Source organism: Mastigoproctus giganteus, chromosome 8, assembly GCF_048544385.1.
Source record: "Mastigoproctus giganteus isolate SK-2022 chromosome 8, ASM4854438v1, whole genome shotgun sequence".
NCBI lineage: Eukaryota > Metazoa > Arthropoda > Arachnida > Uropygi > Thelyphonidae > Mastigoproctus > Mastigoproctus giganteus.
Genome location: NC_143582.1, coordinates 66,052,221 through 66,078,148, shown reverse-complemented (window position 1 = coordinate 66,078,148; position 25,928 = coordinate 66,052,221). Strand labels below are relative to the sequence as shown.

The following is a 25,928-nucleotide window of genomic DNA, read 5'->3' as shown; positions in this document are numbered from 1 at the left end:
ATGAGGCCTCCAGACCTGTACACAGTACTCAAGGCATGGCCTGACCGTTGCCTTATACAGAGGGGCAATCGGCGCCTCCGTAGCCAGGTGGGAAGGAGCAGCAGTGCGTAGCACATGCTTCTTGATTAGACCGGGGTTCGAGCCCGTCACCACCAAATATGAAGGATGCGGAAAGGTCAGGAATGACCACCGCATATTCACGGAGCAATATGGCCTTAGTTGCTAATGCTCCTAAAAAAAAATATATATATATCATTGACAAAACCCCATGACCTGCCCTGACAGCCTGTCTGCTCAGAAAACTTCATATCTGACTGCATAATTACTCCCAGGTCTTTTTCATTTTCTACCACCTTAAGTGTAATACCACACAGTTGGTATGTTTCTCTGGGGTTACTTCTACCCATATGCAGTACTTTGCATTTGTCAAGGTTAACCTTCAGTTGCCACTTCTTAGAGGCGCTTCCGTAGCCAGGTAGGAAGGAGCAGCAGTGCGTAGCACATGCTTCTTGATTAGACCGGGGTTCAAGCCCGTCACCACCAAATACGGAGGATGCAGAAAGGTCAGGGAATGACCACCGCATATCCCGGAGCAATATGGCCTTAGTTGCTAATGCTCCTAAAAACCAAATAACAAACAGCCACTTCTTAGCCTATCTGCCCAAATTATCTAGATCCTGTTGCAGTAGCACACTGCCATTATTGTCATTAACAACCCTGCCAACCTTTATATCATCTGCAAACTTCGACACTAAGCCTGATATACCTTCATCAATATCAATGATAAATATACAAAACAACAGAGGACCCAACACCGAACCCTGTGGGACTCCACTAATAACATTAGTCCAAGAAGAGCAGCACCCATCGATTACCACCCTCTGTCTTCTCCCACTCAACCATCCTTTTATCCATTCTATCAACTTACCCTTAATACCATTCTGCTCCAATTTGTACAATAGTCTTCCATGCGCAACAGTGTCAAAAGCTTTCCTGAAATCCAAATATATGATATCAAAATTGTTTTTTGCATCCAGTTCCTTTGTAACCACATCATAATATCCTATCAAATTTGTCAGACAAGACTTTCCCTTAACAAACCCATGCTGTGTCTGAATTATTGCTGCAGTCTTGTCTAGATGATCCTGCAATGCATCTTTAACCAGTGACTCCATTATTTTACCCGGAACAGAAGTTAAACTAACTGGTCTGTAATTACTCGTGTCACCCTTCGATCCCCCTTTGTGAATTGGAGATACATTTGCACATCTCCAGTCCATGGGGGACCCCCCCTGAGTCCAAGGATGCTCTCATAATTATGGCTAAGGGTTTGCTTAGCTGATTTACCACCTCCTTTAATATAACTGGATAGATTCCATCTACCCCAGTGCCTTTCTTATGTTTAACTTCTCCTCCACTTTGCTCTTATTACAAAATCATTAAGCACCATGCTACAATTTGATAACCTTCTGCCATTTTCAAACCTTAATAACTCCTCATGTGTAAATGTAGATGAAAAATACTCATTCAGTTTGTTTGCTATCTGAGCAGGATTATCAACAGTCGAACCATCGATATCAAGTGGACCAATGAGATCCATTCCCTTTCTTTTAGAGTTTATATAAGTAAAGAAATCCTTGCTGTTTATCTTAGCATCTTTTGCCAAAGATTTCTCGTAATCTGCCTTCACCTGCCTAACCTCCTTTGTGACCTGATTACAGACTAGCTTATATCTGCCATAGGCTTCTGAGTCACTTGATAATTTATATGCATCCCATGAATTTTTCTTCTCTGTCACGAGTCTCATTAGTTCATTTGTTAACCATTTAGGCCTTGAACAATATTTCTTAATAGGTATGAAACTTTTAGTAGCATCCACAATTAATTTCTTGAATGCTTCCCACTTAGAATTTACTGTTGGTAACACGTCATTTAATCCCACTGTACAGAATTTAAAAACTGTCTGAGGCCACTGTACTCAAATTTACGGAAGCAAAAACCCTTTCCTTTACCCCTGATGATAATTATATCTTTAAATAAATCTCTCATCAGTACACTGTGATCACTGCCACCTAGTGGTTCCTTTATCTCCAAATTCTTAATACACGAATGATCACTGCTGATAACCAGATCAAGAATATCACCCTCTCTGGTTGCCTCTTGAACATGCTTGTGCAGAAAACAGTCATCCAGTAAATTCACAAAAGTCTTACTAGTATGTGAGTGACCAACCCACAAGTTCCAGAATATGATAATAAAATTTATGGCTACCAAAATATATTAATTTGTTGCCAACAAAATAAATGAAAATAACATTTCATGAACAAAATTAATTTTTTACAAAGATTAAAATGTTTTTTTTTTTTTTTTAAATTACTTGTGAACTTTACAGCTGACACTACGAAGACGAGAAATTAAAAACTGGAATTGACAATGGAAATTTCTGGAAACATAATGGCACCTGGGGTGGATGGAATCTATCCAATTATATTAAAGGAGGCAGCAAATGAAGTAAGCAAACCCTTAGCCATAATTATGCTTGGACACAGGGGAGGTACCCATGGACTAGAAATGTGCAAATGTGACCTCAATCCACAAAAGAGGATTAGAGGGAGACATGGGTAATTACAAACCTGTTAGTTTAACTTCTGTTCTAGGGAAATTAATGGAGGCACTGGTTAAAGAAGCATTGCACGATCTTCTAGACAAGACTTCAGTTATAGCTCAGACACAGCATGGGTTTGTTAAGGGGAAGTCTTGTCTGACCAATTTGATTGGATACTATGATGTAGTCATAAAGGAACTGGATGCAAAGAATAATTTTGATATCATATATTTGATCTTGGAAAGGCTTTTGATACTGTTGCACATGGATGACTGCTGCACAAATTGGAGCAGTGCGGCATTGGAGGCAAATTGCTGCTATGGATAAAGGGATGGTTGAATGGAAGAAGACAAAACGATAATCAACGGATACTGCTCTTCGTGGACTAATGTTATTAGTGGAGTCCCCTAGGGTTCAGTGTTGGGTCCATTGCTGTTTTCTGTATTTATTAATGATATTGATGAAGGTATATAAGGCTTAATGTCGAATGATACGAAAGTTGGCAGGGTTGTTAATTACAGTGTACTACTGCAACAGGATCTAGAAAAGTTGAGTAGATGAGCTGAGAGGTGGCAACTGAAGTTTAACATTGATAAAGGTAAAGTACTGCATATGAGTAGCAGTAACCGCAGAGTAACATATAAACTGTGTGCTATTACGCTCAGACCTGGGGGGGTTAATTGTGCAGTCAGATACGAAGTTTTCTGAACAACGCAGACAGTCTGCCAGGGTAGCTCATGATGTCTTGTCAGTGATATACATGAATTTTCTAGTAGGGATAAGGGGGTGATTATCCACTTGTATCAGGCAGTGGTCAGGCCACACTTTTGAGTACCGTATATAGGTCTGGAGGCCTCATTTTAGGAAAGAGTAGAGCTGCTGGAATGAGTACCGAGAAGGGCAACGAGATTGGTGAATGGAACAAAGTGTTGCTGATACAAAGAAAGACTCAAGTTCTGCAAATTGCACTGATCACATGTGAGATGATCTGATTGAGGTGTATAAGGCCTTGAATGGTTTGACCAAGCTCACTGATGGGATTCTTCCTTTTGCTCAGATTAATCGCCTGAGGGGACACAAATTCAAATTGAGGAAAGATAGTTGTAGAATAGCTGTGCAGAAATTTGCCTTTAGCCAGTGGTTAGTTGGTTGGTGGAACAGACTTGCATCCTTTGTTGTGGAAGTTGATAGCCTAAATAAATTCAAGGTAGAATTAGACAAACATTTGGAATTAATGGATGGGTGTTATGGGTGTTAGTTAATGGAAATGGGAAGGGTGTTTTTTTTTTTTTTTTGACTGATGCTATATAAGCTTGCTATCTTGCATCATATGCCTCTACTAATGCTAATAATAAAACACTCGAGAGAGCATGGATTCTAAAAACTTGAAATCTGCAATTAGAAAGAAATATTTTAAATAAAAAAGGGAAGGTTAAACCTTAGACCAAAATTATGGAAATCTTGCAATATGGCAAATCACCAGGCCGTGTCATATGAGTTTTCGATACTACTAACAGAACTGCTACCAGATGCTCTGATTTAATATTAAAAAGTATAATGAATATACATTTTGATTCTGATTAAATGATCTAAAGTGGATATTTTTCTGAAGCTGCACTGTATCCTGGAAAGCAGACCATTGTTTCTAGGACCTTATAATAGCTTGTTAGAGCAATGACACAATAGTTACTTCTATTTCTAGGATTCTTTCTTAGTTTGGGGCGGGAAGGCTGGGACAATTGCTTTCCTCCAGGAATCCAGAAAAACTTTGCCAAAAAAGATTTTATTAAATAAAACTAGAAGATAATCCTTAGATTGTGTTGAAAGGTAGTTTGTGCCATAATGGATATCATCTGGTTCCATAGCACTTTCTCCATGAAAGAATGAATGCTGCACTTAACTCTTCCCATACAAAGGGCATGTTGTATGATTCAAGCCTATTTGAAGAGAATCTCTTTTATGAATGTTTTAATGAATGTTTCTTGCTTTTCTCTTTTAGGGCCAAGAACCCCCAGTGTGTAGGGAGGGGGGGAATGATGTTATTTCAGAGATTTTTGCTGTTTCTCCTAGCACACTGTTAGTTGCAGTTGGATCTCCAATTGGACATCCATTGTGATCTAGGATCATTGAAAGGCATAGTGGCTATTTTCCCTTCATGTTCTGAACCTTATCCCAGACTTTTGATCTAGCAACCTCGGTTATGGAGGAAGTTTGTTTGGGGATTTATTAGGTGCATCAGCATCTGTTGCCATAGTGCACCAATGGAGGAAGTAAAATAGATGCAGATTCTCTTTGGCTCTGATGTTGAATATATGACATTGGATATCCTTGAAATGTGCATATTAAAGGATGCTAAATTTTCTGTGGTGTGGTGTGATATAAGCAGAATATCCCCATGCCTTGTTTTGAGCTTTTCTTGATGCTGTGCATTCTGACTTCTACCAAGGGAGTCAGGATGCACAGCAGCAAGAAAATGGCGGAAATCACGCAGACATTTTTGGAATTGCAAGTGCTGCTGCATTGACAATAACTTCTGGAATATATGTAACTGAATTATTCATGGGCTCCTAGGTGACTCTTGTGATGTCAAAGTGTGCCAGTTGTCTGAAAGCATTCCAGTCAGCCTTATCAAACTTCTACACCAAGATATTTTTGATGGCTGACATGATCTTTCTCAGTAAAAAAGAGATATCACATGGAAGTGATCACTCCCAAAGGGATTTTCTTTAACCTCTCATGTGGTATGAACAGAGTGAGGAGAGAAGAGGAACAGATAGATCAATGGGAGTAAATGTATGCATAGGCATATAGGTTTTGAGTTTGTTTTTATAGCTATGTTATTTTGTTATTTTTGGTTTTTAGGAGCATTAGCAACTAAGGTCATATTGCTCCGGGAATATGCGGTGGTCATTCCTTGACCTTTCTGCATCCTCCGTATTTGGTGGTGACGGGCTCGAACCCCGGTCTAATCAAGAAGTGTGTGTGCTACACACTGCTGTTCCTTCCCACCTGGCTATGGAGATGCTCTGTTTTTATAGTGCATGAGCGACTAAGGCTATGAAGGCATATAGGAAAAGGTGTTCATTCCCACATTTAGGAGAAAGGGCTTGTTATTTTTGAGTATGCACTCTATTGTATGCACCCTCATATTAGTACCTGCACTACCCCATACAACAAATGCAGGGTTAATAAGTTTTTGAATATGAATAATGAATTTTGTATATTACAGTAACTAGAAAATTTTTGCTTTATCTTTTTAATAGGAAATACCATTCCAGCATGTGTGGAGTGGCCGACAGAACAATCTTCACTGTTCTTTTACGTTAGAACATGTAGATAGATCTCTTCAGTCCATCCATTGCAATATTCTTGTCTATCAGAGAGGAGTTCAAGCTTACAGACAATTACTACGAATTAATAATGATTTTAGACAAGTAAGCTGTTTAAACTTTTCTGTTAGTACTATTTAAAGCTTATCATGTTTCTTGAAATTCAGTGCAATTAAATTATCTCTGCCAAAGATAAAGCAGTTTGGAAAAACCTTTACCTTGACAAAATTCTGTCCTCACAAAATCCCTAAGTATAAGCTCAAATTATGCTGTTTGTGAAAGTATTGGGACAATCATCCAATTATGCATGTCCAGAAAATCTACATACTGGAGATAATAAAATTGGTCACAACAGATGCTTTTAAGAAGCAAATAAAATAAATATAAAGCAAAGTGCCCTGACTTTAAATATACACACTAGAAGATTCTCAGTGAACTGCAGATCTAGTTGAGACTTTTTATGAATTCCTCCAGTCTCCAGAGGGACGAGAACTCATACCTATGTCGTAAATAAGTAGTTAAAAGGTTCTAATCATGTAGAGTGGAATTTTTTTGCTAGGAAATTTTATTTCTAGTCAGGCTATAATTAATTTAAAACTCTACAAATGTAACAGTACAGCTTAAATACTTATATGGTAAATTGACAGTGTAACACATATTATTGCTCTGTCATTATTGCATTTAGTTATTTATTAATCTTATTTACAAGAATGGAAGAGAAAAAAATATATATTTTCTTTAATTTCAGGGTACAATTTAAACAATCTATGCTTATTGGACGTTCGGGTACAGAAAGGACAGGAGAGGGGAAGAGGTTATTCTCTTAGTTTAAGAAGCATATTAAATCTAAGGCAGTGCATTCATTCAACATGGATGGCCAGGGCAATGTTGAGTCAGTCTGGTGTGACATAAGCACTGAGAAAACAAAATTGAGAGTAGGAGTGTGCTATAGGCCTAGTGACTGTGATAAGTATACAAAACAACTATACAGAGAAATAGAGTGGACCAGTAAATCAGAATGTCTTATAAGAGGGATTTTAACTTTCCAGACTGGAACTTGTGCATTGGTCACTCGTATACTAGCAAGACTGTTTTGGATTTGGACGACTGTTTTCAACAGCAGTATGTTAGAGAGGCAACAAGAGGAAGCAATACTCTTGATCTGATCATCAGCAATGATTCCTTCATGCATCAGGAATCTGCAGGTAAAAACCGGCTGGTTGGTAGCAATCACAGTATACTGATGTGGAATTTACTTAAAAACATAACTACTGTCAAGGGTAAAGGGAAGGGCTTTTGTTTTGTTAAGGGTGACTACAGACAAGTTTTAAATTCTATGCAGTGGTACTAGCTGATGATGTTACCAATGGTAAATTCTAAATGGGAAGCATTCAGGGGAAATCATTATAGAAGCTACTAGGCTTTTCATACAACCTAAGAAATACTGTTCAAGGCTTAGACCTAAATGGATGACTTCTTTGCCACAAGTCTCATCAGATGAACTGATGAGACTTGTGGCAAAGAAGAAAAATACACAGAATGCATATAAATTATCCGGTGATACAGGTGTTTACACTAACCTGCAATCAAATCACAAAGGAGGTTAGGCAATCTAAGGCAGAATACAAGATATTTCTGCCAAAGAAACACATCAAAGACTTCCTTACTTATGTAAACACTAGAAAGAAGGGTTTGAATTGGTTCATTGATGTAGATGATTTAACTGTCAATGATCCTACTCGGGTTGTTGACAAACAAAGGGCATTTTGCATCTACATTCACGATTGAGAAATTTTTTAGGAATGGGGATGCCAAAGGTGAGTCAAATTCTGGTAGGAAGCTGAACGATTTTCTGATAACTGAGAGGAAAGTGGAAGAGAAATTGTTGAAGCCAAACGCAAAAGGGCACATGGGGTGGTTGGGTTCTATTCAATTATATTAAGTGAGGCAGCCAAGGAGGTAAGCAAACCCCTTAACCATAGTTATGAGAGCATCTTTGGATTAACAGGAGGTCCCTGTGGACTGAAGATATGCGAATGTATCCCCAGTTCACAAAGTGGGGGGTCAAAAGGTACACGAGTAATTACAGACTTCTTAGCTTAATTTCTGTTCAGGAAAAACATAACAGAGTCGCTGGTTAAAGAAGTAATACAGGACCATTTTGACAGGAATGCAATTATAGTGCAGTCACAGCATGGATTTGTTAAGGGGCAATCTTGTCTAACCAATGTGATTGGATACTATGATGCAGTAAAAAAGTAACTGGATGCAGGAAAAAGTAACCTTCCACTTCACCCCTCCGTTCGTTCGAAATACCTGTCCAGCTGAGCCTTAAATTTATTTAGGTTATCAACTTCCACAACAAGGGATGGAAGTCTATTCCACCAACCAACTACCTTTTGGCTAAAGGCAATTTCCGGACATCTATCCTACATCTGTCTTTCCTCAATTTGAATTTATGCCCTCTCAGGTGATTATTCTGAGCAGGAGACAGAATCCCATCAGCATTGAGCATGCTCAAACCATTCAAGGCTTTATCAGATCACCTCGCCGGTGCCTAGTCTCCAGACACTGTAATTTGCAAAACTAAAGCCTTTCTTTGCAAGAGCAACCCTTTATTCCATTCACTAACCTTGTTGCCCTTCTCTGTACTCATTCCAGCAGCTCTACATCCTTCTTGAAATGAGGTACATATACAGTACTCAAGGTGTGGCCTGACCATTGCCTTATACAAGGGAATAATCACCTGCTTATCCCTGCTAGAAAAATTCATGTATATCATTGACAATACACCATGAGATACTCTTGCAGCCCATCTGCACTGCTCATAGAACTTCATATCTGCCTGCACAATTACCCCCAGGTCCTTTTCATTCTCCACTGTCAGTGTAGTACCACAGAGTTGATACGTTGCTCTGGGGTTGCTGTTTCCCATATGTAGTACTTTACATTTTTCAATGTTAAACTTCATTTGCCACCTCTCAGCCCATCTGCTCAACCTTTCCATATCCTGTTGCAGCAGCATAGCATCAGTAGTGTCCTTAACAACCCTTCCAACTTTTGTATCATCTGCAAACTTGGACATTAAGCTTGATATACCATCATAAATATTATTTATAAATACAGAAAACAGTAATGGACCCAACACTGAACCCTGAGGGACTCAACTGCTCAGTGTAAAGAATAACACCCCAATTCATCTGAAACACATTCAGGTACTTTTCTTGGTAGCATTAAATGAGCAATAAACAACATCGAAAATTTAGTTGGTTACATAAAAAAATTATATTATTTTCCTATATCCCCAGTATTATGTGGAGAAACTTCAGGCAAGTTACAAATGTAAGAGAAGCAGACAGCATAACAAGGGCAGTCAGATGATCAACTAAATGATCATCGAACACAGTAATAGAAAAGTTGCTGCTGATATATCATATGGCATATGAGTGTGTTTTCTCTCTGCCCACATATGAAGACCTATACAGGTTTAGATTGCTATGCAGCCACCACCAGAATATTTTTTTTCTGGAAAATGATCATCTGTCCTTTTGGTGCTTGAATTATATGCATAAGCAGCATCCTTTTCTTTGCTTGTAGAAATTACAGTGCCCATGAATTGCAATGGAAGACAGTGGCTGGAAGTGACTCCTCATGTAGTGAAGATGTGTGTACAGGTTTGTTGCATTTCAAATGAAATACTTCTCTGTATACTCTGTAAATAGTTTGCTGTTGACCAGAGACTGTCTAAGGGTACTCTCATCTACTGTGAACAGCAATAAAAGTGGAAATAGGATGAGTAAAGAAACTAAATAAAATACAGTTGCTATCCATTTTGACTTATGTACGTCACAAGACTTTATGCAAGTGTAAAGATGTCAATTAGATATTTTTACTCACATTGGTCTTCTGAAATCACTTCCCACAGGAATCAATTCCAGCCACTGTCCATTTACATAAAATCATATTTTTTATGTATGTGTATTTGTAGACACACTATATGACCAAAAGTGTTTGGATACCCTCTATAAATATTGTTTACTGTGCTAGAAGCCTTCCAAAATTGCATATTGGTATTTTCAGACATACCAGTACAGGCAGATCATATGGATCTGCTATACAGCAGCAGTTTAGAAAACAGTATAGGTCATGAATTAGAACTCACAGATTTCCAATTTGAATGCCACATCAGTAACCTTTCTGGATGCGTGCAACTGTGGCTCATCTGAACCCCTTAAAACTATTGGACAGATCATACGTAATACTGCAACACGGAAAGATGGATGGCCTTACAAACTCACAGAACATCTTCAATGAATGATAAAATAGTTCAAGTCTTATGCATGTCATGCGCAAAATAGGCCAAAGAAGCCATATTTTGCATAAATCAACCATCTGGAGGGAGCTGCATATGCCCAATGTCATGGCCATCAATGTAAAAGTGCACTTGGAATAGTGTCACTCGTGACATTTATGTATTCTAGTACAGTGGAAGGTGGTGCTATGGAATGATGATCTTGCTACATAACATTCCATTTTGAGCACGTGTTTCGGTATAGAAAACTGTCTGTGGAGTGCACCATCTCAAACTATGGTGCAATGGAGGCAGTCTTATGGTATGGGACTGTTTCAGCTGTTCCTTTGATGGTAGTGCTTGAAATCACCAAGTCCACGATCTTTTTGGATGTTTTGGGTATACACTTTGGCAGTACAACAGTCTATTAATAGTTCTTCTTTGCAACTAGCTGTGTGCATCTGAATACCTTTGGCATATATTTAATTATTATTGTTTCCAACCTGAAATTTCTTATTTCACAACATCCTACTTCGTGTTGCAATTATCTATAATCTATATTTCAGAGTGGTTCAAATGCAGTGATAAAACTTTCTAAATATAATGCTTAATCACTATACTAGAATAGTGTAATATAACATATACCTATTTATTTACTAAATTAACAGGGCACGGGTATGGCACAGTGAGCTGAAAAGTAATTCTTATTTTACTATTTTTTTTTTAATGTAGAAAACAACAATTAGTCCATCACCTGTATGGCCATCCAAACCAATGGGAACAACAGTGACTACAGGTGACAGTGGCAGTACTATAGTAGCTCTAGATCAACCAGTGGCTGGATTCAGGTATAATATTTTACTACTTGAGAAAGTCACACTTACTTAAGTTATTTAGAATTACAAATTACAAGTGATTCAAAAATTATTAAATTCTGTGGAAAGCATGCCATTATACACTGCAAACATAAGATTTAAAATATTTTAACAGGGGTTACATTGCCAAAGATGTCTGCAATTGGAGTTAAGATCAGAGCCAAAATTTTCCCATATGGGAATTTTATACACAATTTGGTCTCCTCATACAAACTGAATTGTTTGTTAGTTCATTTGGAACTTTTTATTCAGCTTGGGTATTCTCAACAGAAACTTATGGTTTGGTCTTAAGCCAGCAACCTTTTTCCACCATATCAGCTACTTTACAAAATGCACAAGGTGTTGAAATCAACCTATGACTTTTTTTTTTTTTTTTAATTATAATTGTACACTGGTTGTGCAATTATTATAATTTTTTATTATAAAACAAACATTAGGCAAGCAGATAAAAATTTGAATTAAATTTAAACAAAAAATAAATTGGGTGAGAAATTAATGAGATTTCTGGTGCTGGTGTTGTCTGTAAAATTATATTTTTATGCACTGCATTCAACCAACATATGCTTTGCAATCAACCATTTGATGGATCAGTCATTTGCCAGTGCCCAGTTTAGATTATCATATGTAAACAGTACATTAGTAGCAGTAATCCTACATTAATGTACCAACTGTGTAGTACTTGAGGGTAGTAGAGAATGAAAACGACCCATGGGTAATTGCACAGTCAGAATATGAAGTTCTTTGAGCAGTGGAAACAGGCTACCAGGGGGTTTTGTCAATGATATACAGGAATTTTTCTAGCAGGTATAAGGTGATTATCCATTTGTATAAGGCAACAGTTAGACCAGATCTTGAGTATTGCATACAGATGTGGGGCCTCATGTGCAGAGAAGGGCAATGAATTTGGTGAGGGGGAACAAAAGGGTTCTCTTACCAAAATTGGCTTGTTCTACAAACTGCAGCAAACTGGAGACTAGGCATCTGCAAGATCTGACTGAGGTGTTAAAGGCCTTGAATGGATTGAGTAAGCTCAGTGCTCATGGCATTCTTCCTTTTGCTCAGACTATACACATAATTGAGCATAAATTCAAATTGCGGGAGGATGGTCGCAGGATAGATGTACAAAAGTTTGCCTTCAGTAGAAGGTGGTTGATTATTTGACTGTTGGAACAAACTTTCTGTTGTTGTAGAAGTGGGTAGCTTAAATAAAGTCAAGCAGACAGAACTAGACAAACTATTGGATGGGATGGACAGGTGATGTAGGAAGGTTTTTTTGTGTTTTTTTGGATGTTGCTGTATAAGCTTGCTTTCTTGCATCATTTTCCACTAATGATATTAAGAGCAGAAATATTACATAGTCTGGACATATCTCTTTGATCTTCAATGGGTAAGCAAGCCAAAATTTTAGACAGTTACAGGCAATTCATGCCTTGACCAATTCACAAGTGCTTCAGATATTTAGATTCATCTGTTTTTTAACTGGTCGCATGGACTGCTCAAAATTGGACACCTCTGGGAGCAGCAGTAATCATTTCTACATCCACTGTCTCACTCTTGTTACTTCTTGAACATTGTATGAGGGGCTTCTATGTAATTATTTGTGATTTGTGATGTAATTTGACCCTTTTCAATAATCCTTCAGACAGACAGACACAACTTCTTCATTTAAATCCAACTAATGAACGTCATCAAATGGAATTGGAGAGGCTTTCACAGCAATATTAATGACGTCCATGAGATAATTAAGCATCATAAGCCTGTGGCATCTGCTTACAAGAGACATATTTAACACCTCAAGTGTCTCCCTAAAAAAAAATTATACTCTCTTTTGACATGACAGACCTGTTACATATAATGCTTGGGGGGGGGGGGGGGAGTAGCCATACTCTTAGATTCACGAATCCCTTGCAAACACATTCCTTACAAACCTCCATTGAAGCAGTTTCTACATGTATAGTGTTTGGTACTGCTCTGACACTTCTCTAAATCTACCTGATGTCCAATCATCCTTATACCATTCATGAACTTGAAGATCTTATTCTGTAGTTTCCAGTCCATTTCTATTTATTGTTCAACTTTAATAGATACCATCCATTTTGGGGTTTCTTCTCCCAATGTAGAAAGACGAGAACAATTCATTGAAATGCCCATTGACAGACAAAATCTAAGCATACTAAATACTGACTCACCAACTTGCATCCATCTCAGGAACAACCTCTGCAATAGATCTATCTGCTCTGCAACTCTCTTTCCTGGTATCAAGTGGATAGCTCTTAAGGATTTGTTCAATAGTGATCACTACCCCTCAGAAAACTGCATAAAATGGAAATTTTTGAAGGCAGATTGGGCAAAGTACACTTCCCACGTATCTTTTGATGATCAGACCACAAAATCTTGTACTGTTGGCACAGTTACCAATCATATTATGAAACAAATACTAACAACTGCATCTACTGCCATTCCACAATCACAGTTAAGAAACTATAGAACTATAAATTATTGGTGGAAGAAAGACTGTAAGAGTGCAGAAAAAGGAGAAAACCAAGTGTGGAATTTATTCCAGAAATACCCTATCACCACCAGTCTTATAAATTATGAGAGTCAAGGCCTGCTGCATCAGGAAGATAGCTAAGAGACTCCTGGATTTGATTTATAAGCTCATTTAACAAAAATACTGATGTAAGAATGATATGGAGAAAAATAAAGCAACTAAATGGCAAATTTTCTCCATTATCCTCTGTGCTTTTCATATGGAATGGGCAGGAGCTTTTTACTTCTGCAGAGATTGCAAATGTCCTAGGCACTGTACTTTCAAAGCTATTTGTCTCGGCTTGCATATGATCCATCATTCCAGAAGATGAAGAACAAATGAATTTCAGAACCACATCTTCTTTACCCTATAATCAACCACTTATTATGCTTGAATTTCAAGAAGCCATATCTATATCAAAGAATATTTTACTTAATACTCCAACACTTAGATAATAAATCATTATCATCACTGATGACATTCTGCAATTGCATCTTTAGGAGTGATGCCAGGAAATGAGCAATCATTTCCTGGCATCACTCCTATAAACTGGCAATCCCCAACCCAGGGAAAGATCACTCTTCCTCACAACTATAGACCCATTTCTCTTACCAGCTGCTTGAATAAAGCCCTAGAAAAAAATGAAACACTGTCAGTTGACTTGGTATCTTGGTCCTGAAATCTAATCTCTGGTAATGAATTTGGTTTTAGGAAAAATCAATCATCCCCAGATCTCATGGTCAAAGCCAAATCAAACATCAGGAATGCATTAATCAGAAACAGTGCATCTCATAGCCTTGACATAGAGAAAGCCTTTGACACCACATGGTGTCTAAATATCTTGAGAGATCTCCATTCGCTTGACCTGAGAAACCACTTTCCATACTTCGTACAAAAATTTCTTCAGCACAGATCCTTTAAATTTTGCTATTGGCCAATTCCTCTCACAAGAAGACTTGGCTGATATACAAGAGGAAGGAGTCCCACAAGACTCTGTTCTCAGTGCCACCTTATTTGCAATAAGAAGAAATCATATGACCAAAAATATTCTGAACACTATAAACTTATACCTCTCTGCTGACAATCTGACTGTTTCTTGCAGTTCTCAGAATATGAGCTTCATTGAGAGGCAACTCCAAATCTCAATTAATAATATTGAGCTATGGATGGACAGAATGGGTACCAACTGTCTTACCAGAAACCTAGTGTAATACCCTTTTGTAACAAACAGAAGCTGCATCCTGATCCAGAGATATGTTTAACAAACCATTCTATCACAGTTGTGAATAGCATATGTTTCCTTGGAATGATTTTTAAGAGTAAGTTGAACTTCTTAAAATATGTTAAACACCTATATACTACTTGCCAAAAAATATTAACACACCCAGAGTTATTTCTTCTACAACATGAGGTGCAGATCGCTAATCAGACCTCACCTTAATTACGGTGCCCCATTGTACGATTATGACCTCTATTCAATGTTATGCTCTCAGGATTTCTGTAGGCACTTATAGAACATTACCAGTACAAAGTCTTTATACTGAGGTCCATGGGCTTCCATTCAGTATCAGGAGAAAGATGTTACTTCTGAACTATGCAACTACAATTCAAAGCCTGCCTACTCATCCCATTTGGCAGATATTTAATGATCCCCAGTTTACAAGAGTACTATAGAAATAACCCCAGAACAAGTCAACCTACTGGTATCAAATTGTTGAGCTCTAATGAAAACTTGGAATATATACCTTGACCCTCAAAGATCCAAACAGTTCAGATCCCCCCTAGTCCTTTACTTCCTTCCTGTGAAAATTATTTCCTAAACTAGGGAAAACATTCTCTTGCAGATGTTAAAATACAATTTCATATTGCCCACATTAAAATTACTGCATTTAAAAAAAAATACAGCCACTCCCTAACTTACGTAAGGGTTGTGTTCCGCAGAACTTTACGTAAGTTGAATTTTATGCATCAGAATTTTCCTAAATGCTTATGCAGCACTCGCAACTTTGCTTGCTGAATTTGATTGAAGCAAAAACAAAATGTCCAACGAACATGTAAATAGAATTATTTATTCAATTTTTTATCTCATGCACAGGAAAAATTCCAAAAATATCCAAATTATAAAATTGAAAAAAAAAAAAAAAGAGAAGGGCCAAGCATATGTCAACAAGTTTTACCTCTCGAGCATCATTTCCAGAATCAACGTCTTCAGCTGATAAGTACGCCACTGAGGAGGTTGAAGACTGTGGAGATTTAGAAGGGATCAGCCGCTCAACCTTACGAAAGAACATATTAATGGATAACTGGATGGTGGCTTTTTTATTTTCTTTGTAATTTCTTTGTTGCAAGCAAGCATATCATTCACCTCTCTATTAACTTTTAAGAATCATTTGCTATCAGGATCCATCTTCTCAAACCTTGCCATTGCCGATGTAATTTCATGAAATGCCATTGCTATCTCTTTGGTGATAAAGCATTTTGATTCCTCATTTGGTTCATCTTGAGTCTTGTCAGCATTTTCTTCTTTCATTATCCTGCAAGTCAACAAGTTCTCATTAGATAAATCCTTCATTTCTTCCTTTATTAACTCCTCTATGTCTTTGGCATCAACCTCCAACTGAAGTAGCTCTGCAAGCTTTACAATCTTATCTGTAACCTCTTCATATGATGTCTTTTTTAAATCCTTTGAAGCCTTTTACATGCAGCAGTCATATTTTCTTCCATCTTCTTCTTCAAGAAGAGTATTTCCATTTACAATGGGTTTCCTCAGCTTACAAGTTATTTTTTGGTAGGAATTTTTTCCCACCATAAAGTGTGGTTCAAGGTATCTTGGTTAGTTAAACCACAGGCTGTCATGCACTTCCGTACTCCATCCATCCATATCCTCCCAGGTCTCCCTCTTCTCCTTTTTCCTGGAGGTATCCATTACAGGATAGCCTTTGGATATCTGGTTTCTTGCATCCATGCGTCCATACCATGTTAAACACTTTTCTTTGATAGTATCAATATTATTTTTCACTTCCATTTTCTCTCTTATGTCTTCATTCCATTTTCTGTCTCTTCTAGAAGTTCTTGTTGAGTGTCTCCAAAAATCCATTTCTGTGGAGAGCGATTTGTTTTCCCCTCGCCTATTCAATGTCCAGGTTTCCTCTCCATACAATAAAAGACTTTGTACAATCATTTGAAATATAAGTTTCTTTTTTTTATTTAGACTGTTTCTGCTCCATAGAACAGAATTTAACATGCTGATAGCCTTTCTGCATCTGCAATTCTCTTATTGATCTCTGCTTGGGATGATCCATCACAAAGTGATGGATCATCCCAAAGATTGATCCCAAAATGTTTAGAATGTGTCCTGATCCTGAAGACAACATTTCAGTCTTGCTAAAATTGATTTTTAGACCCCCATCGTTTATATTCCTCAAACATTCTTTTCCTCTTCTCTATTTTCTTCCATACACCATTTAAATAACTTTTAGTAATTTCCACCCAGGCCTTATTAATGTTTAAAATGACGTGGTAAATATTGTAAGATTTCAAAAAGTCTCTTCACATCAGATTTTTCTCACCGTCTACTGCAGACAATGCCTGAGCAAATGTTGTTCATAAATAGTATACTTTAAATTCAAAATAACACCCTGATCCATAGGTTGGATGAGTGAAGTCATGTTTGGCAGTAGAAATATAACTCACACATTCAAATTAAAATCATCTAGGTGCGTAGGATGTAGTAGTGGCATGTGATGCAAGAAAGCAAGTGTATGAGCTTATGCAGCATCAGCCAAAAAAAAAAAAAAAAAAACACCATTCCCTCCAAATGCCTGTCCAGTTTCCTCTTTAAATTTATTCAACCTATCAACTTCCACAATGACAGATGGAAGTTTGTTCCAGCAATTAACCACCCGCTGGTTAAAGGCAAATCTCCACACATCTATTCTACATCTGTCCTTTCTTAATTTGAATTTATGCCGCTTTAGGTTCGTAATCTGAACAAGTGGAAGGATCCCATCAGAATTCAGCATGCTCAATCCATTCAAGGCCTTATACACCTCAATCAGATCACTGCGCAAGTGCCTAGTCTCCAGCCATTGCAATTTGCAGAACTTAGGCCTCTCTCTTGATAAGAGGATCCCTTCATTCCCCTCACCAATCTTGTTGCCCTTCTCTGTACAAGCTCAAGTAAATCTACATCCTTCCTAAAATGAGGCCTCCAGACCTGTACGCAGTACTCAAGGCGTGGCCTGACCTGACCATTGCCTTACACAGAGGGACAATTACCTCCTTTTCCCTGCTAGCAAAATTCCTATATTTCATTGACAAAACCCTATGACCTGCCCTGGCAGCCTATCTGCATTGCTCAGAAAACTTCATATCTGACTGCACAATTACTCCCAAGTCTTTTTCATTTTCTACCACCTTAAGTGTAGTACCACACAATTGGTACGTTTATCTGGGGTTACTTCTACCCATATGCAGTACAGTGGTACCTTGGTTTGCGAGCATAATTCGTTCCGGAAACGTGCTCGTAATCCAAAGCACTCGTATATCAAAGCGAATTTCCCCATAAGAAATAATGGAAACTCAGATGATTTGTTCCAAAACTCAAAAATATTCACATACTGTAAAAATGATTAATACAAAATACATACATACCTTTTTATATTTTTAAAAGCAATCGAATTTATTAATTATTGGGTAGAACGACTTTCACTGTCACTAACGGAATCACTACTATCTGTTGACTTTTTCTTTTTGTGCGACTTTAACAAAGAACTTCTCCAATGACACTTGCTTTTGCCTCCTTTTGAGGATTTCGCGGAAATATGACATTGCATTGTCGTTAAACAGATTCATCGCTTGCACTGCCACAGCCTTATTCGGGTGGTGTTTTTCTACAAAATTTTGCACTGTTTCCCACATTTTACACACCTCCCTAATCTCATTTGAAGAGAGGGATTTCTCCATTTTTTTCTCCTCCTCCTCAGACGAGATCTCCTCCATCACCCCTTGCTGTTGCTCGCGATGCAGATCCATCAGTTCGTCGGTGGTAAACTCCTGGTCATATTCCTCCACCAGCTCTTGAATGTCGTCGTTATTCACCTCCAGTCCCATGGTCGTCCCCAAGGACACAATTTCATCGACAACTGGCAGCTCCTGTTCATGAGCAAACCCCTCAACGCAATCAGACCACAGTTTTTTCCAAGCAGAATTGAGGGTTCTCTTGGTGACCCCATCCCAGGCTTTATCGATGATTTTGAGGCAGTTTACGATGTGGAAATGATTTTTCCAAAACTCTCGGAGGGTAAGGTTAGTTTCTTCGGTCACCTCGAAGCATCGCTGAAATAGTGCCTTGATGTAAAGCTTTTTAAAGTTTGAAATGACTTGCTGATCCATGGGCTGGAGTAATGGAGTGGTGTTGGGAGGAAGGAACTGGACCTTAATGAATTCGAATTCTTCCAGTAAGTCGTTCTCAAGGTCTGGAGGATGAGCAGGAGCATTATCCATAACCAGCAAGACTTTGAGTGGCAGTTTTTTTTCTAAAAGGTATTTCTTCACTGCAGGACCGAAGACCTCATTGATCCACTCAACGAACAAGATACGGGTGACCCAAGCCTTGCTGTTGGACCTCCACATAACATTTAACTGGCTCTTCTGCACCTTGCATTTCTTGAAGGCTCGTGGATTCTCAGAATGATACACGAGCAGGGGCTTGACTTTGAAATCACCGCTTGCATTAGCGCACAGCAAGAGGGTGAGACGGTCTTTCATGGGCTTGTGACCGAGCATTGCATTCTCTTCTGCTGTAATGTAGGTCCTCTTTGGCATCTTTTTCCAAAAAAGCCCCGTTTCATCGCAATTAAAAACTTGCTGCGGCAGGTAACACTCGGAAACCATGAGCTTCTGGAACTCGGCAACGAACGCCTCAGCTGCCTTAGCGTCCGAACTCGCAGCCTCTCCGTGCCTCACAACACTATGGATGCCACTTCTCCTCTTAAAGTTATCAAACCATCCCCTGCTCGCCTTGAAGCCTTCTTCGTTTTCTGAAGACGTACCTGGCTGTTTACTGACGAGGTCGGCGTACAAGGCCTTTCCCTTCTCACAGATCAAGTTCTCGGTCACAGTATCACCTGCTAGTTGCTTCTCATTTATCCACACCAAAAGCAACTTTTCAACATCTTCCAGAATACGTGGCCGTTGCTTTGATATTCTCGTGACTCCTTTTGCTACATCTAGTCCCCTTAGTTCTTCTTTCTTCTTTAATATGGTGCAAATTGTTGACGTAGACTTCTTATAAAATCTTGCGATGGCGGCCACTTTCATACCTTGTTCGTGCTTCTCGATGATTTCCTTCTTAATTTCTACCGTAATCATCTCCTTCTTCTTACCGCCTTCCTTTTCAACCCTCTTCTTCATTGGGGCCATTTTCGTAGTGTACAGTTAATAAATAACAGTCACTAAATTTGAACACAAAAAAAAAAAAAATTGCTTTACGCACATACACGTGGTCACAACGCTAGCACGAATGTTCACTACAATGTTGACTGTATACGAATGAGGTATGCCGACTGAGACCGAACATGCGAGACGATTAACCACAATCCCGAGCAGCACGTGATCACTTGACGCTCGGTAGGCAATTTTTAGGAAATAAAGCACAATTACAAAATGAGGAGGCACCCTTGATACACATAAACAAAGCTGCGCCCGTGTAGCAACTGAATAAACAACACCATAAAGGCAGAGATACACTATTAACACCTCACATTTTCCTAAAGCACATTTCAAGGGGGTTACTACAATAAAACAATAAAAACAATTTCCAGTTGCGTTTCTGCTAGTGGAATCTGTTATAAACTGGTAGTAAACTCGGTCTAATTGCATTTGCGATTACTGTATACCGATAGCTGGAATTGTGTTGGTTTTAACGTTATTATGGTGAAATGTGTTTCCCCTTCACTGATATAAAACACATAAATACATTTTCGGAATCTTCTCTTCATTCCCATCGTGTTGCGTTCATTTGGGGTGATTCTGCGTTCGACTGCCATTTCTTGTAAACACAAAGGCGAATCGTGCATAAGCGAATTCGGTTCGTGTTATATAAGATATCGTTCCTCTATTTATAAATCGTGTATGATCGAATTCGTGTAGTGTAAACACGTGTTATACGAGGACTGACTGTACTCGTATTGCAAGACCTCGCTCGTTTATCAAGTTAAAATTTATTAAAAATTTTTGCTCGTCTTGCAAAACACTCGCAGACCAAGTTACTCGTAATCCAAGGTACCACTGTACTTTGCATTTGTCAAGGTTAAACTTCAGTTGCCATTTCTTAGCCCATCTGCCCAAATTATCTAGATCCTGTTGCAGTAGCACACTGACAATGTCCAGGAGCATTATCTAATAGAAGCAAAATCTTGAAAGGAATGTCGTTGTCTTTACAATATTTTTTAACCTCAAGAATGAAGCAGCATTTAAACCAATCCTCAAAGAGATATTGTTATCCATGCTCTCTGGTTCGATTGGAAATGCACAGGTAGGGTAGGTTTATTGATTAAATACACGACGATTTCCACAAGCAGTATTTTCAATCTGTAATCTCCCACTGCATTAGACCCAAGCAAGAGCATTGCCTATCTTTTGAAGCCTTGAAACCTGACATCGTCTTTCCATCTTTGACGATGTATGTGCAATTATGACATTTTTTTTCCAGTACAGAGCAGCCTCGTCAATGTTAAAAATTTGCTGCATTGAATAGCTGCCTTCATCAATAATTTTTTCCAACACACCACAAAATTTCTCTGCAGCTGTAGAATTAGCACTGGTGACTTTACCACATACTCTAATGTGGAAACCAGTGCGATGCTTGAACCTATTAAACCACCTGTTGTTTCCATGAACTTAGCTTGGGGTTCAATGTACTTATCCTTAGTATCTTCATAAATACTTCTTGCTTTTGCTTTAATGGCAATTCAAGGATCAGAATCTTCTTTCCTGAATCAGAATTTTCAGAATCTTCTCTTCATTCCTATTTACTTATTACACTGATGAAGGGAAAGTGACCAACAGAAAATGCAAGTGGTGGCAGTGCTAGGAAACTAAACAAAATTGATTTAAAAATGAAAATGATTAAGAAGTACGAAGCAGTATGATTAAGAACTATGAAAATTCTGATTCAGGGACTCTCATTTCTGAATCTGATTTTTCATTCATATTATTAATAGCTTTTCCACCTTCGATATAGCACCTGAACACTGTTTTGTGATCACTGCTGATCTTAAATGTGTTGATCCTTTAACATGTTCTTTTATACACATTAAATAGTATTCACTGTCCTTTAAAATAGTATTCACTGTTGAAGCAATGAGACCTAATTCACGTAATAGATGACAGACTTTGTCCTGCTTCGTACTTCTAAATCAATTTTGTTTCATTTCCTAGCACTGCCACTACTTGCAATTTACATTGGTTGCTTTTTCCCTTCATCATTGTAATATGTAAATAGGAATGAAGAGAAGATTCTGAAAATTTATTTATGTTTTTTATATGACTGAAGATTTCAGTGAAGGGGAAACACATTTCACCATAATAATGTAAAAACCTACACAATTCCAGTTATCAGTATTATCGAAAATGCAATAAGATCGAGTTTATTACCTATTTATAATAGATTGCACTAACAGAAAAGCCCAATAATCAGGAAAGTGCAAATTGTTTTTATTGTTTTATGGTAGTGATCTCCAGAAATGGGTTCACATTATGATATTTTCACAATACCTCCGTTTATTTCTACGGGATGCAAAATACATTTCCATATTATTTTCACTTTGCACCGGCTGGCAAAAACTTACATAAAGTTGAATTTACATAAGTTGGGGAGTACTTACATATACTGATGAGTCAAAGTCTAAGAGCGGAGTGGGTGTTGCAACTATCCTCCTTTATAACATCATCTCTGTATCACTTCCCACTGCATGTAGAAACTATACAGCAGAATTATGGACTCTCAGAGTACACTGTTACCATTACAAAATATCTCCTCACTTAATCATGCTTTAATAAAGCACATAAGAACAAAGCTGATGCATATCCAGGAACACCAGCAAATAGTCATCTTATTCTGGATCTCAAGTCACAATGGAATACCAGGAAATGAATGTGCAGACTATGCCACACTAAACATCCATCCAACACAGCACTGTCTCACATTATTGTGTTCCATGTGTTAACTACAGATCTAATATACAAAGCATATGTAAGGAACAATGGACACTTCTATGGAAAGCTCAAACACATAATAAGTGACTTCAAATAAAACCTGAACCACAGTTATGGGCCTCCAGCTTCTACGTGAACAGAAAAGAGAAAGTAATCCTAGCTGGAGTATGAATCAGTCGCAGTCAGCTTGCTCACCTTTTTCTCATCACAAAAAATGATCCTCCACTACACACAAGTCTCCACTTGCAATGAAGCATATTCTTGTTAAATGTACCTTACAGTTATTCTAAAAAGTCTCATTCAGTTTTCTATCAAATTTTTAAGAACCTTTGACACTTTGCCATATCAGAGGTAATTATGCAGATCTTCTGGAGTTTTTCTGCTTTCTAAAACAGATATAACTGTATTTTTTTCTGGTGAAAGAAACCATCATTCTGCAGATATAACTATATGATTGTTTCTGGCTGTTATTATTATTAGCCATATGGTGCAAGGAAGCTTATGCTGCACCAGCCAAAAAATAAAAAAAATTCCCAAGTTACCAGAGAGAGTAGAAAGGAATCACCAAGAAAAAGAAGAATGATGATATCCAGCTCAGGACCCTGGGTTTGCCAAGCCCATACTAACCAGATGTGAGCCCAAAGTGTTACCGTCACCATGTATAGCCTCCATATCATTTGATTGATGCACTGTGGCCAAAGTAGTGCTTATACCAGAAATAACAGTAATAACAACAGCAAGGAAATAGAGCTGAATTTACTTTCGAATAATAATTGTGAGGCTTGTGATCATTTTGACCATATTCAGAAGCAAAGTGCTCAAAATTTTAGTATATAAACCAAGAAATAAATTTCTTATAAAAAGGTATTATGAGTTAAAAAGCAAAGCGTATAGAGTTAAAATTTATCCTAACATTGTTACAAGGTTTTCTAAAACTCTTGTACTTTATAAGCTATCCCAATCTAAGAAAATCCATTCATGAGAATTAAGATATAAGCATACAAAATCATGCATATTCCCTTCTGGCTTAATACAGGATATGAAATTATAGCTTAGCATCTCATGAGTGATTTTATCAATATCAGTGCCATTCAGAGAAATGGATAATATAGTTCTTCTACTCCTGTCATTCTAACTTTTAATAAATGAAGTTTTATTCTAATAGGTTTCCTTTATGCAATAAGTTATAAATTTCATACAGGCTTACCGTCCAAGCCAGAAAACAACTTTGTGCCTGTTTAGATCCTCCAAACACCAATGGCAATGACTGGAGACGTTTAGCTAAAGAACTCAATGTAGGCAGGTAAGTTTTGGTAACCAGTTTTTAGGTTTTAATAACCACATGTTATACATATACAAATTATTTTGTTTAAAAATGCATAGTAGTGGAGGTAGGTTCGGGAAAAACATAATGTGTTACTAATAAAAAAAAAAAAAGTAAAGTACAGCTATTATCAACCCACTGCAGGATGGAAGCCTCCTCAACAATTCATGCTGAGGGAAAATGGACCATAATCTGCCACGCTGGTCCAGTGCGGGTTGGCAGATCGACCGTATTCAGCAGTCAGGGGCTCGAACCCCGGTCTACTCAAAGAGCGTGTGCTATTGCACTCCCGCTCCTGCCCACTCGGCTACGGAAGCTAGTATGTGTTACTAATATGTGTTATTAAATATTAGAAAATAATTCACTATCAGTAAGGTCTCTTTAGTCCACTTGTATGTCGGCTGAAAAGATATGCTGTGGAGTTGTGTTGAAACTACTTAATGGAGATTTCTCAACATTTTAATGGCAATGAGAAAGGTGCTGATCATGTAAATGTAAATCATGAAAATGATCATGTTGGTGGGTTAATCATTTTTAAAAAAATGCATTCAAACCTGCATGCAAACAAATGTACAGACGAGAACAAAAAATAAATTCAGCCTCAATAAAAAGGCATTAATTTCTTTTTAAAGCATAGTTAAGTAATACAGTTCATAATAACTGAACAGTCATACACCAACCGTTATTAAAAATATAAATAGTGTTATGTTATATTATATAACACTATTCTTATGATGGTTGATTTGTGCCATATTGTAATGTGTATATTGGCCCCGGCACATGGGGCCGAAAACCAGTGTATGTAGGAAACCCATGTGCCAGGGCCAATATACGCATTAGAATATGGCACAAACCAACCATCATAAGAATAGTGTTATTAGGGCATTGTTGGATAGGGCTGGGTCCCATTGCAGCACCCCCGAAGATAGAAAAGAAGAAATTAAACGTGTCACAGAAAATGGATCTCAGAAAATGCGGCTACCCCCAGAAGATCATAGATAAATATACCTTAGGAGCAGAACACGGATGAAGAGAACCGTTTACACCAGTTGCCACCGCATACATTCCCTACTATCCGGGCCTAACCGAGGGTATTGCGCAATTGCCAGACACGCTGTGTGCAGCTTCCAGGGCGGAGGTTTTTTTGCACACAGTTGTGTCACAGGTCAAGGACCCCACACCAAAGGAATTTACAAGTGGGGTCGTGTATGAGATAAGGTGCCTGGATTATGGGGAATGTTATGTTGGTGAAACGAAACGTCGGTTCAAAGATCGTCTGGGGGATCATATGAATGCGATAAAGACCACAGATTATGGGAAGTCTGCTGTGGCAGAACATTTTTGGAAGAAGCACCATCAAATCTCCCCAGACGAAACTGTTATCGTCAACCAGACACATAAATTTTGGGACCGCAAATGGCTCGAGAGCTTGCAGATTTGTTCCTCTGAGAGCAATACCATTAATACAGACAGGGGAATCCGTATTCATCCCCTCTTCGAGGCGGTGGTTCTTGGATGGGATAAGTGGTTCCACCTGGCACACTCCCGAGCCATTTCCGGTTCCAGTGCACATCAGGAGAATACTGCCCATGCTCCTGTAGAAACACATGCTGAAAACCGTGAGCCTGCTGATATATAAGGATGTGCTGTACGATAAAAGGAGGCGGATGCCTCTGAAAGCTATGGTGTTTTAGCACTTTTATTATCTTGTGTTTTATCTACATTGTTTTATTGTAAATAATTTTTTTTGCAGTA

At 38.1% G+C, this 25,928-nt stretch overlaps 1 protein-coding gene across 1 annotated transcript in view; it reads left to right on the top strand.

Moving 5' to 3' along the window:
• The window catches only part of LOC150081587 (netrin receptor UNC5C-like), a 383,853-nt gene that overhangs the window by 346,321 nt on the left and 11,604 nt on the right, over window positions 1-25,928 (top strand). The window contains exons 12-14 of the mRNA XM_090379449.1: window positions 5,869-6,039; window positions 10,958-11,073; window positions 24,051-24,152. Coding sequence (XP_090235575.1) covers window positions 5,869-6,039; window positions 10,958-11,073; window positions 24,051-24,152 — 389 coding nt within the window. The remainder of the gene's footprint in view (window positions 1-5,868; window positions 6,040-10,957; window positions 11,074-24,050; window positions 24,153-25,928) is intronic.